General features: G+C 37.4%; 1 protein-coding gene across 1 annotated transcript in view; it reads left to right on the forward strand.

Moving 5' to 3' along the window:
• The window catches only part of DPYD (dihydropyrimidine dehydrogenase), a 980,594-nt gene extending 961,390 nt beyond the window's left edge, over positions 1–19,204 (forward strand). The window contains exons 22-23 of the mRNA XM_055145227.1: positions 13,529–13,669; positions 17,765–19,204. Coding sequence (XP_055001202.1) covers positions 13,529–13,669; positions 17,765–17,935 — 312 coding nt within the window. The 3' untranslated portion in view covers positions 17,936–19,204. The remainder of the gene's footprint in view (positions 1–13,528; positions 13,670–17,764) is intronic.
• The last annotated feature ends 538 nt before the right edge of the window (positions 19,205–19,742 follow it).

A 19,742-nucleotide genomic window follows, 5' to 3' on the forward strand; every position in this document is an offset into this window, starting at 1 on the left:
GTCATTGAAGCCCTAGTCAAACAGGGTGTTCAAACTCAGTACATCAAGATCTGCTGAGAGCTGTACTACGGATTCACCACCAGAATCTCATCATTCTACAAGAAAGTCATCATTTGACGTAGAGAGGGGTTTGGCAGGGTGATACCATTTCACCGAAAGTTCAATGCCACCCTCGAGAATGTCATGTGATGACTGGAATGGGAAGGAATGGGAGTGAAGATAGACAGTTGGCAACTACACCGCCTCCACTTCGCTGATGACATCGTTCTAATAACAACACACATTAGCCAAGTGGCACAAATGATGGCCGACTTTGACTGCGAGTGTGGAAATGTCAGACTGCAACTGAATCTCACGAAGACAATGTTCATGAGAAACAAACTAGTTTCTGATATTACATTTACCCTCAACGGAATGAACATCTCCAAATGCAGCAGCTATGTGTACCTGATCGAGAACTCAACATGAGGAACAACTTGGCGCCAGAATTGCACCGGAGGAAGAGGGCAGCATGGATCACCTTCAAGAGTGTTGAAGAAGTGGTTAAGAGAAAGAAGAAACTCTGGCCCCGGGCACATCTTTTCGACTCCACCATTCTTCCTGCACTAACATACACCTCAGAGACCTGGGCCCTACGAAAACAGTATGAGAATGCTATTCAGGTATCCCAAAGAGGAATCAAAAGAGCTATGCTTGGAGTATCACGTTTCACTCAAGTGAGAGAAGGAATCTGGAGTTCCGACCTCCATCAACGATCAAGAATTAGGGATGCTGGGGCTGGAGAGATAGCACAGCGGGTAAGGCGTTTGCCTTGCACATGGCCGACCCGGGTTCAAATCCCAGCATCCCATATGGTCCTCTGAGCACGGCCAGGGGTAATTCCTGAGTGCAGAGCCAGGAGTAACCCCTGTGCATCGCCAGGTGTGACCCAAATAGCAAAAAAAAAAAAAAAAAAAAAAAAAAAGAATTAGGGATGCTGTCTCATTTTTTGCCAAGGTGTCAAATATCAGATGTGCTGGACTCGTAATGCGATTTAGAGACGACCACTGGACTAGAGCTGTTACCAACAGGATTCCACGGAACGTCAAAAGACCACGTGGCCGCCCACCTATGAGATGGTCAGTCAAAACCCTGAACGAATGGTTTGAGGCTCTTCGTGTTCCTGAGCAAGCAGATACCATTGGGCTACACTAACACTCGACAGGGACGAATGGATACGTTACTGGTGCCCCCTCAAGCAAATAGAAGATCAATGACAAGTGATACAAGTGATGCTTAAAAAAATGGTTTGTAGACGTGATGTTGCAAAGTTTAAGTAATTTGGTTCTGTAAACAATATGTGAAAGTGTCTTGGTTCTGTAATAAAATATGAAAATGCCTGAGCACAAATTGTAGCAACATCATGGTGCCCTGATTCCAAAATAGACACTTAACAGCATGCTAGCCCCTTATAATCTGTTGGGCTATTCCCTTTAAATTACATGTTTGTTACAAATGGTAAAAACTGAGCACTGATAATAAATAGGAAGCATATCCTTAGAGCTTTCACAAACCTTTCTAATACTTCATGATTCAGTATGATTAGTATATGATTTGCAATTAAGTGGTAATGATCATAGAAGTATCCCTTTTCTTAATTAAAATTGAATGTAAGATCTCCATATTTTCCTAATGTATAAGAAATTTAAAGAAATACTTTATATTTGAAATTTTAAAAAGTGTCAGGTAATACTACAAGCATTTTAATTCTATTCCTTTAGGGATTATACAGATAACTTAGAAGCAAAACAACTGAGAATAAACAAAAACCTAAACTGATTTTTCACCAGTCCAAATAAAATATCAAACTCAATAGCATTAAATAAACGACAGAAACGTGAAGCCAGGAAAGCATTTCATTTCTCTTCTAAGTTGTCTCTTTTAGATATTGGCCCTACTGAAACATCCTTGGTATTATATGTTACATAAAAAAGCCTCATGATGTGATGGATGCCATCTTCCCAGCACCTAAAACCAAAAATGTGCCCACACATTAAAGAGCTGCTATGGTTAATTTTCTTAGGCCAGTGTTAGATTATTTTACTAGCTTGACCTTTTGTCCTTATCAGTATTACCTATCAGTATTCCTAGAAAGATAATATGTCCTGTCAGAAAGCATGATATGGGGGGATTGTGGTGGGGGAAGAGTCATTTTTACTAGTTATAAGTACAACTCTTTCTTTTAATAGTGGGGGATCACATCTGTTATAGCAATGACCTCTCCCTTCATCTTCTTTAGAATAGAGGAAAACACATGTTTGAGAAGAAGGATAATACAGAGGTGTATTCTTGTCTCTAGAAATATCCTAATGCCTTCTTGACTTCAAATGAGGTTGGATCTATCGAATATAGAGATATGTAATATAGATGTACAGATGGAGATGTATGATTGTACTCATTAAAAAAGTTATCCTCTAAATACACCTTAACTCAATATAAATATGATTTATTATTTTCCAAAGTAAGTTTATCTTTTTAAAAGGACCGTTATGGAAATATAAGGCAACTATTAGTTATATGTGCCTATATAATGTTCCATATATAATGTGCATATATAGTGCTCTATATGTATGTATATGGGCTAGAGCGATAGCTTTGCACATGGCCGACCCAGGTTCAATTCCTGAATCCTTCTTGGAGAGCCCGGCAAGCTACAGAGAGTATCCCACCCACATGGCAGATCCTGGCAAGTTACCCGTGGAGTATTCAATATGCCAAAAACAGTAACAAGTCTCACAATGGAGATGTTACTGGTGCCCGCTAGAGCAAATTGATGAGCAATGGGATGACAGTGACAGTGATGTATGCAATTATGTGTAGAGAGCACAACAAAGAGTGCATGCTCCACGTGCAGGATGCAGCTACCCCTTGGTGCTCTGAGCACCACAAGGAGAAACTCCAAAACATAAAGCTGGGAGTAGCCCCCTGAGCACCACCATTGGTGCCTCAAAACAAACAAAAAGCTATACATGGTTTTTGTTTGGTTAGATGTTATTTATTATGGGCCACACCAAGCTATACTTAGGACTTACTCCTGACTTTGTGTTCAGAGCTGATTAAGAGGTCAGTGAGAGCTTCTCTGTGGAAGTAGCATATGAGGAACCCAGTAGAGAAGCACAAATTACAAGGATGAGCAGGAAAATTAATGTTCGTGATAACCCATAGTGTGGTCCTGGTTTTGGTGAGCTTATGCCAATAGAGACAGAGATGACTTTGTCAAAGACTTGATACTTTTTCTGAAACTTAGAGATTCTCATTATATACTCATGTTTAAGAGATAATAGGGAATTGAGAGTAGGGTACAAAGATAATTAGATTTCTGATGATCCCACTAGCTGTTACAGAGAATATAAAGGATAATGAATCATTGTTTGTTCTCAGTGTTTTTAAGTTTAATTTTTTATGTGGTATTTAAAAATTAGATTCTATCATAGGGAAGTGAACTCAAGGAGGTTATGGATCTGCAGTACAGGATATAAGGGGGAAAAAATCTCTTCCTTGACTGCCCGCTGTGTGGTAGACCCAAGATAAAAGATTTGAGTGGATTTTCTCATATCTTACTTAGCCTACAATCTGTAATGGAGTAGAAAATCCTGAGGAAGCACATGAGAAGAATTTAAAGAAATAGAATAACGAGAAGAATATGAAGGAATCGTAGCAAGCAAAAATAGGCATGTCTTAAGAATGAAGTAGCCTTGGGGTCAGAGTTCTGTCATTGTGGCAGCAGCACCCTGCATCAGCACTCTCCTTCACCAAAATTCCTGCTTTCACTTTGCAAAACTTTACCTTATTCACCCATGATCTGATTCCTCACACATCTAGCAATTATGAACGCATTTCACTAAGTTCCAGTGCTGATTTAGTCACTAGTAACACAGTAGTGAATGGAATGAAAGTTTAGCTGTCACCTTGTTAACACTTTATAAGGAGAAGCAGACAATAAATAAGTGAGTGTATACTCTGCAGATGGCCACAATATTGAGGAGAAAATAAACCACCTTTCTGAGAATACTGCAGAACTTTATCAAAATGATCATAATATCTAAGTGTCTCAATTAAATAGCATTTTAGTAAAAACTTTTTAAAAAATTAGAGATGGAAGAATATGAATATCCAGTTTCATTCAGAAGTAAGAGTAAATGAAAAGACCCAGAAGTAGGAAAGTCCTTGGAAGAAAAAAAATTGAGACTTTTTACATATTTTTTATTTATCTATGTATTTATTTTATTTGGGATGGGGGAGTGTTGGGGCCATACCAGGCAGCGCTCAGGGCTTACTCCTAATTCTGTGCTCACAGATCACTCCAGTGGGCTCTAGGGACCATATGGGTGCCAGGGATTGAACTCATGTTGGCCACATGCAAGTCAGATGCCCTACCCACTGTACTATCACTCTGGTTCCCATTGAGACTTTTATAAAGAAATAATGTCAAAATCTGACTTGATTTTTGAAAAGATCATCCTGACTGTTGTATTGATCTAAGATTCTAGACGAGCAAGAAACAGAAGCAGAGAGATAAATGAGATGACTACTGTAATAATCCAGGCAAGAGATTAGCAGGCAGGTGAATAGATACTAATTACTTTCAGAAGGACGCAAGTCCATTGTTTAGAATGAAATGATGTGTATAAAGTATTGTGTACAGCTCAGTTCTATTCAAATGTACAGAGCCATGGTTATTGTCACTTTTCATATGACTCTCCTTTCCCTTTGCCATTATTTCAGATCCCATCTGGATGATTTGTTTGTGGTTGTTCAGCTCCCACTGAAATGAATAGCCACATTCCCTTTAAGATTACTGTGTCTCTGCATATGAATCAAACACTTTGCAATTTCCTTGGTTCATTCTAGCACACACAGCCAGGCACACTGTGTACTTCTCTCTGATGCTTTATTAATACTTTCATATTTTCCCTACAGTGACACTTCTGGTCTGACATACCATTTGTCCTTCCTTCTTTTTCCTGGAGGACCTAGATGCATGTTTGCATGCTTAATATTTTCTCTGTCCACCCATTTGTTTATTTTAGCTTGTTTTCTTCCCTCCTCTCTGCTGGCCTCTTTATAGATTCCTCTGTTCGGTAGTTTAAACTCCATGACACTGCTTTGTTTATCCTCTGAGCTAGCAAAGATTATTATTCCCCATCTGCTAGAAAAGGCTCTAGTGCCCTGCAAAGTTAACTAAGTCCCTCTTGTCTGAACAAGTTTTTCAGTCATGCATTCGAGTTTCTAATCGCCCCATCTTCCCTGGTTATGAGTGTGACAATATTATTTCTAAGCAAGCCATGCTCAATAAATCTCATCTTTTGTTCTTTTTCCTTTTCAAATGCCTCAGATAAGATTTAATGGTTTGTTGCTCCAGAGGTAGGCAGTTTCAATATCATTCACTCAGTAAGTGTTTATTGAGTATTTGCTATGTGGCCAAGCAGTGTGCTAAGGGCTGGATCAGTGTTCAAAGGCATACAAGATATGTTCTCAGACTTGAATTTTTCCCATCTCAGTGGAAATGTAGCACTAACATATATTTATTATACACTCAACAGCAACCCAGGAATTGTGCTAGAAACTAGGAATACAACATGAATTTTAAAAGAAAGAAATCTATCCTTATGGAACTCATATTCTAACAAGGGAGAAACACACATGTTAAAAATTATTTACAGATCAATCAAATATGTACAAAATGCTCTGGGAAAACAAAAGAGTGAAAGGGATTAGTTCTGCCTCGGGTAATTGTGGAAAGCTTCACAGAGATGGTAATATTTAACATGGAATTTAATAAATTAGTGTTAATTAAGCAGAGAATTAATAATGAAAGCTAATATTTATTGAGTACTTATGAGGTTTCAGGCACTGTTCTACGTGATTATGAACTAACCCATCTAATCCTGATAGAAACCCTTTCAGATACCCATATTTTCCTTATTTTACTGATTAATTGATAAGCAGAGAAGTTAAATAACTTGACCAAAGTCACACAGCCAGAAAGATGTCAAGATTTAATTCCAAAATCTGGCATTAAAACTTGAGCTATTCAGCCCTCTTTTCTTCCATTCCACATAATAGAAAAACTAAAGAAGAGAAGGTGGCATTTTAAGCAAATTAGTGTTTGCAAAGCCTAGTGTTCATACAATATTTGGGCTAATAAGCAGTCATGGGACCTTAAATCCAATATATAATCTATGGATAAATAGACAGTGAGTCAAACTGCTAAGCTCATTAGTTTTCAATAGGAATTCACAGAAAGAACTAAGAGGCAATAATGAGGAAATGAATCCAGTCTTCTTCATCAGTCTTAGCTACAAGATGTAAAGTGGCAAAAGAATCTACTGATTAAACTAAGACTTTTAGTTAACACATCTAGAATGGCGATTCATAGTGTCGATACTATGCAAAGAAGTCAGTGAGAATCAAAAGTCCTTGGTAATCAACATGCTATCCAGATTCATCTAGTCTACTTAGGAGCTCGAAAATGAACTAATGGCCCCCTGCTCTACCCAGTGACTGTTCTGGGACTTTGGGACAACCGGGAATCCAATTGAGGTTTTCTTTACTAGCTCCATACCTTAATTTCCATTTTGCAATGGTAACATCATGCTTATTGCATAGTAAAGGATCGATGGAATATCTATGCTTTACATAATGGAACTGCCTATTCTGTAAAGGAAACAGAAAGAAAGAACTCAGAAGTAGAAAGGTATACAGTCATGCAGTTATCAGAACTGAAGGGTAAGAATAACATAAAACAAGAAACCCTCCTGCAAAAATGTTAAAGCTCCCCTTCTATAAAATGAGCCAGGACCTTCTGAAGAAGCACCTGACATATTCAACAGGTGCATTTGTACTAGGGAAAAGAAACCAAATAGGAAGCAGTTTTGTCTCTTCACTGAGCGTAAGTGAGAGTGTGCTCATTTGGCCCAGCTCAATGAGAAACGTGCTTTATTCCCAGGCAGCTTGTAATAGAGACTTGAAAGTCGGCCAAGACTTATAAAGTTCCCTGAATTCTTCCCACTTCGGTTGATATATATGAGAATGAATTCTCATTCTCTTTATGAAGCCAGGAATGTATCTCTAGCGTCTTTGAATTTCTGGGTAGGAGAATGAATGGTTTAGGGACACTAGTGATGTTTTCATCTCTTATCCCTGCTGCTTCTAGTAAGAGATGGACTGTATCTCATAAGACTAGCAAGACAGTGTTGGCAGGAGACCAGTCAGCCTGATCGAGTGGTTTATTATTTCAATTGAATTGTAAGAGGAAGGAGGAAAGTACTCAGATAAAATTGTAAGAACATATTAGATACTATGGAGCATAAAAGCGATAGCACAGAAAGAAAAATAGTGGAGTACTTTCTCGGCAGACCTGAACTGGTACCAGAGAAATGGGCTGTGGGACAACGTTATCATTACCCAATGTCTATAGACTCATTAATAATAAGACAAATATTATTACATTTGAGTTTAATATCATAATTAGAAATTGGCAAAAATTATCTCTCATGTCTTCTGGGGATTTTTTGACAGGAAGTTCCTGGACTATGGCACTGTAAGAGTAAATAGATTTCATCAAAAGCTAGGGGAGGAGCAGTATATGTCAAAAAAGATATACAAATGTGTGGAAATCTACAAGCCTGAAGGTGAGGCATGGAGGAAGCAGCTGCAGGAAACTGAAAAGAAAGTAAAGCAGAACTGCTGTGCTGGAACGACACCAGAGGCCTCACAGCCAGATGGCCAATATAGTGAGACAAGAGAGAGGAACGCTGGGAACCTGCACAGCCTCAGATGAAAATCCTGCTCCAATAAGGAGTAAACATCTTACAAATTATTGAATTGCCATGTTGCAAATTTAATCTCACAAAATAGAGAAAAAAAGCAATGAGGGGGACTTGCTCCATTTGTTTATTTCTGATTCCTTATAAAAGTCTGTCTAGGAAAAATGACAGCTAGCAAGATCTTAAAGAAAAGTTAACATACATCTCATAATATCTTCAAGTATTGAGCCATGAGAAGGAAGCCTGATCTTATATATATAAATACCCAAACTTTGGTGAAACTAACTCTAGAAATTTAAGTGAAAACAACAAAAACATAATCCTGTAGATAGTGACTGGAATCCAAAATTCGATTAAGAAAGTGAAGCGGCCAAATCAAAATTTGATGATCTATTCACTATTTCCAAAAAATTAGGAAGAGATTAAGAATGTATTGTTAATCATGTCACCTCAATAATAATTAAATTTAACTAAACAATAACATTTGGGTAACAGTGCTTTTATACAAAATACAGATCATTTTGCTTATGATCAAGAAAGAGTGATGTTAAGATTTAAAGATGGATCAGAAGTACCAAAGTCCCAAATTTTCTGAATTTGGAAAAAATTATAGGGAAAAATGTAAAAGTCTGTTTTATCTGTTAAAAGTGAAAAAATAAAAATGAGAAACAGGCCCACTACTAAAGGTAGGTTGTAGAGTTAACTTAAAATTAGAGTGAACTGTCAACTCTTGTCTTTCCAGCATCTCTATAGATAGTGCTCTTAGAACTGAAAAGAACAGGGAACACATTTGAGAATTGAAGCCTATGGTAGATAAAGACAGTAAAAGCACATCACATTTAACTTCATTAAATGAATTAGAAGCACAAAGTATAAAGGCAAGAATTTGCTAGTTAAACTTTGAGCCCAACAACATCAAAAGGAGACAGTGACCTGGGTCACAAAGCTCCACTTCCCCAATCTTTCTCCAGCCCAAACCTCACCACACGTCTCTCTTACTCATCATGATGCGCCTTCCTAGTTTTTTGTCTCTTACCTAACTCCATTCCAAGATTCTAACCTGCTTCTAGCTTGTCTTTGGGTTTACTTGCTTCTCTCACCTCCACAAAATCAGGAACTTTTTTTTCCTGATCGTTTCCTGATCTCTGCCCTAGAATCTCTGTATATTTACTTCAAATCCTCAATTATCTGAGTTCAACCAAATTTAAATTATAAATCTCCTTTGCTTACTCTACAGTCCTATTCCTGCCTTGGAGCTCAGATAGCATTATGTAGGATGTCAAAAATAAATTACCTGGCTTATTTTTGAAAACTATTTTTGTTTGGAATGGCTGTGATACACTGCTGAAAAGTAAATGCTGCCTATGTTTATTTGCTTTTTCTAAAGAAAAGGTGAATGTGATAAGAGAAGAAAATAAATATAGGCCAGAAAGTTTGAGATCTATCCCCAGTGAAATTCTAGCAAGATCATTAAACTTTTAACTTGAAAGCATTGAATCCCTGAGTCAGCATAAAACCAAAGAAAACAAATTATTTTGTTCTTTGTTTTGATATTCTATTAGGCTGGTAGAGAACTTGGTGTAAAAGATCTGAACATGTGACAGTGTCAATAGTAAACACAAGAAAATGGTGAAGTGATTAAATAACTACACTCAAATAATTCAAGAATCAGATCCCTATGAGGTAGAAATCATCGTGATTGCATTGTTTACTGTCCTTGTCATGGTTATTTCAGTGACATTTATTTGCATGAATTGCACAAATTAAACTAATCAGGTATATGGTTGTCCTAAAATGAGAATAAATAATTGCGTGCCAGACAACAATCATAATTTAAAAATAGGCTAAGATGAATGAAATCATACTAAGCATATGGATTATGTATGTTACTACAGAGATGAGATTGTACTTTCTCAATTTTTCCTCCTAAGCTTTATCAAGCAGAAATATTAGCTGCTATTGCTTTTTCAAAAATGCTTTTGGTAATCCTAGGCTAGAGATATAGTACAGTGGGGGAGGCAGTTACCTTGTACATGACATGCCCAGGTTCTATTCTCTACCACCCCATCGGGTCCCCTGAAACCACTGGGAGAGATTCCTCAGCACAGAGCCAAGAGTAAACCCAAACAAACTACAAACAAAAATGCTTTTGATAATGAGGTCTTGGGTTTGAACTGTAGCATAAAAAAAATCCTAATGCTTATTTGGTGAATATTATTAGTTAGATCAAACGTATAATCTATACTTAAAAAATTGTATTACTTTTCCCATGTCCACATCCACACATAAGCGTTGCCACTTATCAGACAGAGATCTGCTACAGCAGATCACTTGGCCTCTGTGTATACACACCGTGCAGGTAATAAATGTGGTTTCTCTAATCCCCACAGACATACCTCCAAGAGTGTCTAAACTAGACATTTGTGTTTTACAGATTATGCATGTCTTTCAACAATTACAAGTCCCAGAATAAGAATTCCAGCGTTTTTACAAGTTGGCAGTACTATCCCTGAATCTTTGGGTCTCAAATGAACATCCTTTATTACCAACCAAGCTGAATGGTAGTTTATTTTCTTTGGTAATCATTCTAAAAGTTATTTCAAATACTTCTGACTTTTAGTTCCCACCCAGGTACAAAGAACATATATAATATCCCAAGAATTATGATGAATGAGGGGTAACAATTTAATTCATTGTGCTAATAATTTCTAGAGGCTCCAAGAACCTTGATTTATTTAATTACATATTAGACCATTATCTTTAAAAATGTCAATAGTAAACCTGCAATATAGAGTCAAAAGCCCATTTAATATACAGAGATGTGTGCTTGCCTCAGACAAAAACTACTTAGAGATATGCTTTACTTCTTTTGAATAAGCCTTATAAGTTTGATGACTTTCTAGTTAATTTTCTTTTTAATCATCTTTTGAACACTTATTGGTGATTCCAGTCTTGTGGTATAATTCAGGTGAGACCACTGATTTGCTTGTATTTTAAGTTATGTTAAAATTGTATTGTGTATTTCCTATAAAGAACATTTTATGGCTAGAGCTACCTCAAATATTTACTGTCTGAAAATATTCAATATATCCGGGTATATTGAATATGACCATTTTCATTTGAATGTTCAAGTCTTTCTCATATTAGCAAATGTGTAGCAAATCAATAAGTAGTAGCCGTGTTCCTAATATCATGCTGTATGTCATAAATAAATGAAATATATTTATTTTAACAAATATTTGAGTACCCCATAAAATGTGCTACACAAGAGCAAGATATACCACCCAAAGCATAATAATAACTACCAAGATTCTGTATCTAGGAAGCTGAGCAGAAAATATCATTAGCGTGACTAACAAGTAATATTTGGTAGTCACTTATTACATTACCAAATATTACCAAATATTAGTAATATTTGGTAGTCACTTATTACTTATTACAAGATAAGTAATATTATCTTGCTACCAAAATAAGTAATAGAAGTCAGCATAACTGTGTATTTATGTTTTGTAATCCTTTCTTCAGCATTTACCTTTTTACCTTAAATATCAGACACCTTATGGACTAGAAAACAGATAAGATTTAAATGAGGAACTGCTTAGATATCACAGCACTGGCCTTGTCAGTTTATCAAAGAAGAGGAGAGAAAATGAAAGGGATCAGGAAATTGAGATGTGACAGAAGAGGGAAGAAGGGAAGGAAGAGGAAGAGAGACAGAGAGATGACTTTTGTTGAAGAAAGAAATGCATACTGAGGAAATTCTTTGCAGGGTGGATAGGAAAAGGAAGGGCATTTGAGGCATAGGTTTTAATTTAAAATAAAATGCCATACATGCTCTAATCATATATCTGAACCTTGCAATCTTTACAAGATATGATTAAAAGATATGCTGATAAAAAGCCTTGAATTTTAGCTTAGCAATATTTTTCACAGATTTGTGATCAAGTGGTGAGAAATTTTGTCTGTGCTGTATGGACAGTAGTTGCATAGGCTAGAGGTGGAAATAAAAAGCATGGGTCTTACATAAATAAAATAGGCTCTTAGAATCGCATTAAAAGTAAGGTGGTGGGGAGGGGATTGTGTGCAGGAGTGGCCGGAAGATTGCTTCAAAGAGGAGGGCACCCTCTCTGGCACGCAGAGACCTGTGCTACCAGCCTTTCCAGGTATTCCAAGCATTGAGCCTATCCAACTCAGCCAATCTGAGTAACAGAGAATGACTCCTGACCTGCTAGGCAGTGCTTGCGAAGTTCTTACCCATCAAATCCCAAGTAATAAAAAAAAGAATTAATAAAAGGATTAATAATAGTTAACGGTAATAGACATGGAAAGAGCTTCAAAAGATAACGCACATCTAGAACTCAGAAGACTTGGCAAGAATTACAATGTTGGAGTAGGAAAATAATATAGAGTGAAAAAAAATAAAATTCTGGGCCTCAGTGACTGAAGATGTTTTCATGCTTTTTACCAAACTGAGAAATCAAATGGAAGATCTAGGTTTTGGGTGCTGATAAGTTTAGTGAGTGATGAGTTTGAATTACCAATTTCAAGTGACAGTGCTCGTCATGCAGCAGATACCAATGTAGAACTTGAGTTTGTAAGAATAACTTAGAATGGAGATATTGATATGGACCTACAAAAACAGCACTATAGTTGAAATTATACCTTCAATACATTGAAAAGAAAATAGTGAAAACAGTACTTCAAGTTTTATATCATCCTCCTTGAGAGGTGCACAGATAAAATGTGGAATAATGTAAACATTGTTTCTTTTTGAAAGCTCAAAGTCAGGAGCATATTGTTGTTTTGAGCTAATATAAGTGGGGGAAAGTAAGTGTGATGGTTAAAAGGTAACCAAGGTCATAAAAAAAAACAAAATAAACACCAAAGAGAATATATGAAGAGGGCTTTAAATGGAATTGAGTTCTAATTATGAATAGTTCTACTTATGAATACTTGAAGTTAGACAAAAGATTCTCTTGTTAAAAGTTGAAAACAAAACCAGAAAATCTTGACAGCATGCTAATTTGACAAACATTGTTACATCCCCTCGGTTTTGTTTTATGAAACTATTTCTTATTGTTGATGAATCATAGGCCGTGTCTTACATATTAAGCATATTTCCAATTAATGTGAAGAACAAAGAAATGTGTAACCACACGAAAAATCTTCAATGATTAATGAAGAAAATCCTAATTCTTTAAAAATAAAAAGGCATCTTATTTAGCTATTTGTTCAATCCAATTAATTAGCATAAATTAGAATTTTAATAATAAAATATCACCTTCAGACATAACAGGTAGGTATACTATCAAAGCACTTTTATAAATAAAAATCTAGAATTCAAATGCAGTTATATAAATGCATAGCATTCATTTTTTTATCCCCTCATTTCTAGCAATCTAAAGTTTTCTAGTGTAAGCACATTACTCTTTGTCACTGTTTTTCATTGTTGGATCCTTTAAGATCCAAAATTGAGAAGAAATAAACCACAATTACTGGAGAGGGTATCATTTTCTCTTTATATCTACAGAACCACCATCTTAGATTATCTAGTAGAAAATGTATCCGGTGCAGTTAATTAGGTCTTTTGTTTCTTTTGTAAGCACACACACACATATACACACCCACAATATCTTTAAGACAGAGATATTTATGCTATAACTGTGAAAAGTGCCTCTATGAGAATTACTATTGCTGTATTTCAATTACCTATATTTTAGGATGTCATTGGAAAAACTCTGAAATATCTTGGAGCATATGGTGAACTAAGCAACATTGAACAAGTTGTGGCTTTGATTGATGAAGAAATGTGCATCAACTGTGGTAAATGTTACATGACCTGTAATGACTCTGGTTACCAGGTAAGAATTCTTCTGTAATTATGCTACTGTAGGATATGTCTTTTGATGTTTGGCAAAAACATCTTATGTAACTAAATGTACATTTCAATGCAGAAGTGCCAAATATTACTCCTAAAATTGGAAGGTAAAATCCAACCACCCACCCCAATTTTTTTTTCAGACCCTTATAGTCATTAAGTACCCTTAATGCAGAAGGAAAGAAAAGAGCCATCATTTGGGGCTGGAGAGATATATAGCAGATCAGACTCTTGCCTTGAAAGCAATATCTGTGGGCTTAATATCTGATACCATATACGGTCCCCCAAGCCCTGCCAAGAGAGATCCTTGAGCATAGACAGAGCCAAGAATAAGCCCTAAGCAACACTATTTGTGGCCTAACAACAACCAAAAAAGCTACCATTTGTGTTTATTACCTTGGCAGGAGTGATAGCACAGCTAGTAGGACATTTGCCTTACATGCAGCCTACCTGGGTTCAATTCCTCCATCCCTCTTGGAGAGACTGGCAAGCTACCGACAATATCCCGCCTGCAAGGCAGAGCCTGGCAAGCTCCTCGTGGTGTATTCAATATGTCAAAAACAGTAACAACAAGTCTCACAATGGAGACATTACTGGTGCCTGCTCGAGCAAATCGATGAACAATGGGAAGACAGTGTTACAGTGCAGTGCTACCTTGAAAGGACTTGATTTCTTCTACAAAGTGAGATTTTCTTCTATCCATGATTTATTGGGCTTGTATTAGAGATAGAAAGAAAAACACATTGCTTATCAACTAGTTATGCAAATTTGGATCAGAAAATTCTTTGTAACTGAAAAGTCCAATGAAGTATATTCCTGCCAAAGTAGACCCTAGATTCATCCTAGCTCGCACCTCACCGTTCAACTGAGTCTGCCATTGACCTCTACAGAGAAGATGGGGATCCACTTGTCTTTGGGTGAAAAGCTGCTGAATAGTGTCATTTTCCTTAATTTTTTCAAGCTATAAAGGGAAATAAGAACGTAGAACATTCCTTTTAATATGGTTAATGGAATTTTCAAGATACAATGTGCCCTTTTTAAAAACCTATTTTCAGCTCAGGGCAGGTCCTTTGCTGGGCACCAATTTACAATATCATGGGATATTGTAAATTCTGACTGTAAAAATACAACTGATTTGGTTGCTAGGGGCTGACACACCTAGCAGTACTCATGGAGCTACTCCCATCTCAGTGCTTGGGGATTGCTCCTAGCCATGCTCAGAGGACCAAGGAGTGATAGGGATCATGTGTGGGCCTTCTGCTTGGAAACCATCTGCTACAGTATATTGGGTTATCTCTCCTGTAACACTGTCCTCCCTTTGTTCATCAATTTGCTCAAGCAGGCACCAGTAACGTCTCCATTGTGAGACTTGTTACTGTTTTTGGCATATCGAATATGCCACGAGGAGCTTGCCAGGCTCTACCGTGCAGGCTGCATACTTTAAGTAGCTTGCTGGGGACAAGAGGGATGGAGGAATCAAACCCGGGTCAGCAACATACAAGGCAAATGCCCTACCCACTGTGCTATCACTCCAGCTTCTGAAAGCACCCGATCTCATCTGATCTCGTTATCTCGCTAGCCCAGATATTTAATTTTTTAAAACTCTCTTCCTCCATGTTTTGACATTAGCTTTAGACCAAATTTTACCCAGTGTGTCACTATTTTGGACAAACTGAAAGTTGTCCTAAAAGTTACTCTATTTCATGGTTCCTCTAATTAACCAGAGGTAGGACAAGAAGTTTTATCACTAAAACCAATGCATTGGGATTCTAATATTCTTAAGTTTCAGAAGTAATGATTCCACCTTGGAATTTTAGTACAACTCCAATAAATTGGTAAATTGGAGGGAGAGGTGAGGGAGATTCACAATTATGCTTTAAAAATTGTAATGCCTTTTCACAAGAGAATCTCAGGACAAGTAAAAATAGATAAAAATTGCCTGACCTTCGAACTAATATTAAAATGTTAACACAAAGGCCTGGAGCACATGCATGCTGGAACACTAAGGTAGATTCCCTATATCATGTATTCTTCTGATCACCCCCTGGAACACTGTTAGATCCCCTATATCACATATCCTTCTGCTCACCCCCTGGAGCAACTGCCAAGCACCAAATGAAAGTAGCCACTGAGAACTGCCCAGAAGTATCTCAAAAACAAAACCCAAAAGAATAAATAAATCAAAATGTTCGACTGAATGTGAAGTTACAATTGTTTGAAAACTTCCAAAGTATAACTCTTCAAGACCCACATATTGTTTTTGTTTCATCAATTGTTTTTGGCTTTCTATTTGTGCAAAAGGCAGGCACACAAGGAAAAAAATATTTTCCCTCCTCCAGTGACTTAAAATGCTCTTTTAAAAAATATGGCAAAAGTAGTGTGGACCAGCTTTCTTACAGCGTGTTTTTAGTGACAGTTCTCATTCAGAGAGGACTATTCCTTCCTTAAACATCAAACTTTCATAATATTAAGCCATTCAGAGCTGGAGAGATAGCATGGCAACAAAGAGATTGCTTTCCATATGCCTCACCAGGGTTCATTTCACCAACACCAACTATTCTCTTGAGACTCTCCAGGCGTGATCCTGAGCACAGAGCCAGGAGTAAGTCCTGAGCACCCGTAGCTATAACCCCAGACAAACAAACAAGAAAAACGAAGTTTGACATGATTTACTCTAACAAGACTCCTTTAATTAGTTTGCATAAGAGGAAGGATTTATCTCTGTAACCTAGGGAGAGAAGAATTTTTAATGACTTATTTTGAATTAGATTAAAAATGTTGAATAGAACACAGGAAAAAAGTGGAATACAATAATTAAAAAATGCTGTCACTTGCGGATCAGGCTCAAAGACTGGGGGACCATGGGAAGACTTAATGTCCCTCATAATTTCCCTCATCCTTCCAAACTAGGGGACTGTGAGTGAAAATACAGCATTTGTTCTGTAATGAGATTAATCCCTCCTGCCTCCACAGAGGTTGTCCTGAATTCTCTCCTGGATTTGAAACTCCTGCATGTTGTTTTCATTGCTGAAATGTTTCTTTTTAAGTGGCAAATAATCATCAGGACTTCAAATCTCTCAGGATGACTTCTTGTAGATTGTATCATGTTGGGCAGGGTGTGGGACCAGAACCCTGGAAGAGACAGGGCGAGGGGAGGGAGAGAGAGAGAGAGAGAGAGAGAGAGAGAGAGAGAGAGTTCCTACCCACAAAATCCCAAGTAGTAAGAAAAGAATTAATAATAGTTAACGGTTGTAGCAGACATGGAAAGAGCTTCAAAAGATAATGTACATCTAGAACTCAGAAGACTTGCCAACAGTTACGATGAGAGAGAGAGAGAGAGAGAGAGAGAGAGAGAGAGAGAGAGAGAGAACTAGAAGGAAAGAAAGGCAGTGATCAAATGTCTCCAGAGAGAGAGACAGGGAGAGAGAGGGAGAGAAAGAGAGAGAAGAGAGAGAACTGGAGGGAAAAGAAGGGGTGATCAAGTCTCCAGTCCTGACCACTTTCAGAGCTGGAGAGACCTTGTCCTGCATCTTGCCATCTGTCTTTTGGGCAGGATGGGAAGCCAGAAAGTTCTGTGGGCTTTCTCTTGTTCCCCTCGACTCAATGTCCAGGAGCAGCTTAGGAAATCCCCAGGTCTAAAAGGTAGCACTGATGCACCACACATGAAGTGGAAACCGAGCAAGTGAGCAAGCATATCCCTTACCCCACATGTCAGAAACACTTTTCCACAGTTGAGGACAGGATGTGTGAGGAGCGAACGGAGACAGCATGGAGATGGTGTGACAGCACCCACCTTTCTCAGGTAGAAGGCGCCCCAGCCACACAGCACTGCACAGAACAAAGAAAACTGGAGAGTTACCAAGGGGTGAGATGAGGGCCTCACACAAGGGCCTTGGAAAATAGACCCCAGCGGAATTTTAAACATTGTGGATCGTTTTACAGAACAACGGTGGCTAGAGATGTCCGTCAGTTTGGGTTATCTCTCAGACATCTTCACTGGCAAGGGAGGCGCTGATGCTAACGTGGGGATGTTCTTGACTTTTGTGAGCCCTGACCGGAACCCTTTTTCTATTTTCAGGCCATCCAGTTTGACCCTGAAACTCACCTGCCAACCGTTACTGACGCTTGTACAGGCTGCACTCTGTGTTTCAGCGTCTGCCCTATTATCGACTGCATCAAGATGGTTTCCAGGACAACCCCTTATGAACCCAGAAGAGGCCTGCCCTTAGCTGTGAATCAGGAGAGTTAAGGTGCTTTGTGAAACAGTTGCTGTGAACTTGCAGTTCACCCACAGAGGCTAATCTTGTTTTTAATTGTGAGCATTCTGTTCGGCTCTTTTTAAATTAAAACAAATAGATCATTTTGAAGTCAATTTCAGAATCAAAAATACAATTTGTTAACAAATTTCGAAATGAAAAATAAAAGTCGCATGCCAGTGGCCATTCAATTAATGATCATAAAAGAGAATAATTTTCTGCGGAGAGTTGTTAAATAACTGTGTAGCAGTTAATTGGATGTTCATCGTCAGTTGTCTATTGTGAAAAATAATAACTGTTTTTGTGGCAATTAATGCGACAATTTCCAAACTGCCCTATGCTGTGCTCTGTCTTTGATTTCTAATTGTAAATGAAATTAAGTAGTTTAGAACAAAGTACAATTTAACATACAAAAAAATGTTTCCAAGGAAACATTTTATAATTAAAAATTGCATTTAATTTTAACACTGTTTCTCAGCCAATTTAATTAGCTCCATAAAGCACAAACAAAGAAAGTCAAATAACCATTTATCGTGGAAAGGGTAAAAAGCTAAAGAGGGTTTGCAAAACTTTTTTAAGACCTCCACACTGAAATAGCTGTTTTTGGTACTAGATACTGAAAGCAAGTATATTTAGTAGCCATTCATATCACTCTGTGGTACTCACCATTCATTTCTGAGATGAATGCCCAAATTCTACCTGTGAATCAACACAACATCTTCTTTAAATATTTAAAAATATTTAAACTATGTTCCTAACAAAATACGATGTTGGGATGGAGCTCTAGTTAAAGCCACTTTTTCCAGTAACCCTATCTGTTTTTCGGAATCATCTTTGTGATTATAGCAATTACTACCCGATCAAAGTTGAATTATACAGCAGAGGGTCATGTGCTTCATAATTTGTGAACAAAAACATATAGTCTTGGTGTTATATATTAGATGTGCAAAGTCAATTTTGGTATTCTTCATTTTAGTGTTTCTGTTTAATTTCAAAAGCAATGCCTTAAGAAAGAAATATATATTCTGTTATTGTCAATTAATATTGTGTATTGTTCTATTTTCATAATTAGCAACTTCTTCATATACAAAATTAATCTCATAACTAGCATATTCCAATATGAATTATAACTAGTAAATCATTCACAATGTGGCATATTTCTATGTCAAATGCAAACTCTAGAAAAATGTTGGATTAGGCACTTTTAATAATGCACATGTTTACAACAAAATCGATAGGTTAGAATCAAACCAAATAAAGTTTCATAAGGATTTAAAAAAATCTCTTGCTGCCTTTTTTTGCATAGTCTCAAGTCAAACATTTAGACCTATGAGGTGGGACAGTTTGGGGTAGCGCTACAGCGAATTCCAAATAAATGTCTATGTAATATGAGTTCAAAGTTAATGAGAATAATGATAGCGTGTGTGTATGTGTGTGTGTGCGTGTGTGTGTAATGTTCCACTTCTTGTTTGATTTACCCAGATTTCTCTGATGAAATCAGTTCTGTGCTGACATGATACATCTTTCCATGGCTGCAGACAAGGTCCCCTGCCTGTCCTGAAGCTGCCATTCGCACTCAGGGAACATCAATGTCATTTATTGAATCTCAGATAGTTGTGAGCTATTAAGGACTCATCTCCACTAATTCCATTTTTGTGCTGACACTTGACAGCGTCCACATCCTCCTCTGAGGAATGAAGTTGACTCAGTGCTTTAATCCTCTTTTCAACTATTTTGGACCCACGGGTGACCAGGACCGTGAAAAGTTTTGATTTTACACAAGTTTGTTCCCCACATACA

This window comes from Sorex araneus, chromosome 8 (genome assembly GCF_027595985.1).
Source record: "Sorex araneus isolate mSorAra2 chromosome 8, mSorAra2.pri, whole genome shotgun sequence".
NCBI lineage: Eukaryota > Metazoa > Chordata > Mammalia > Eulipotyphla > Soricidae > Sorex > Sorex araneus.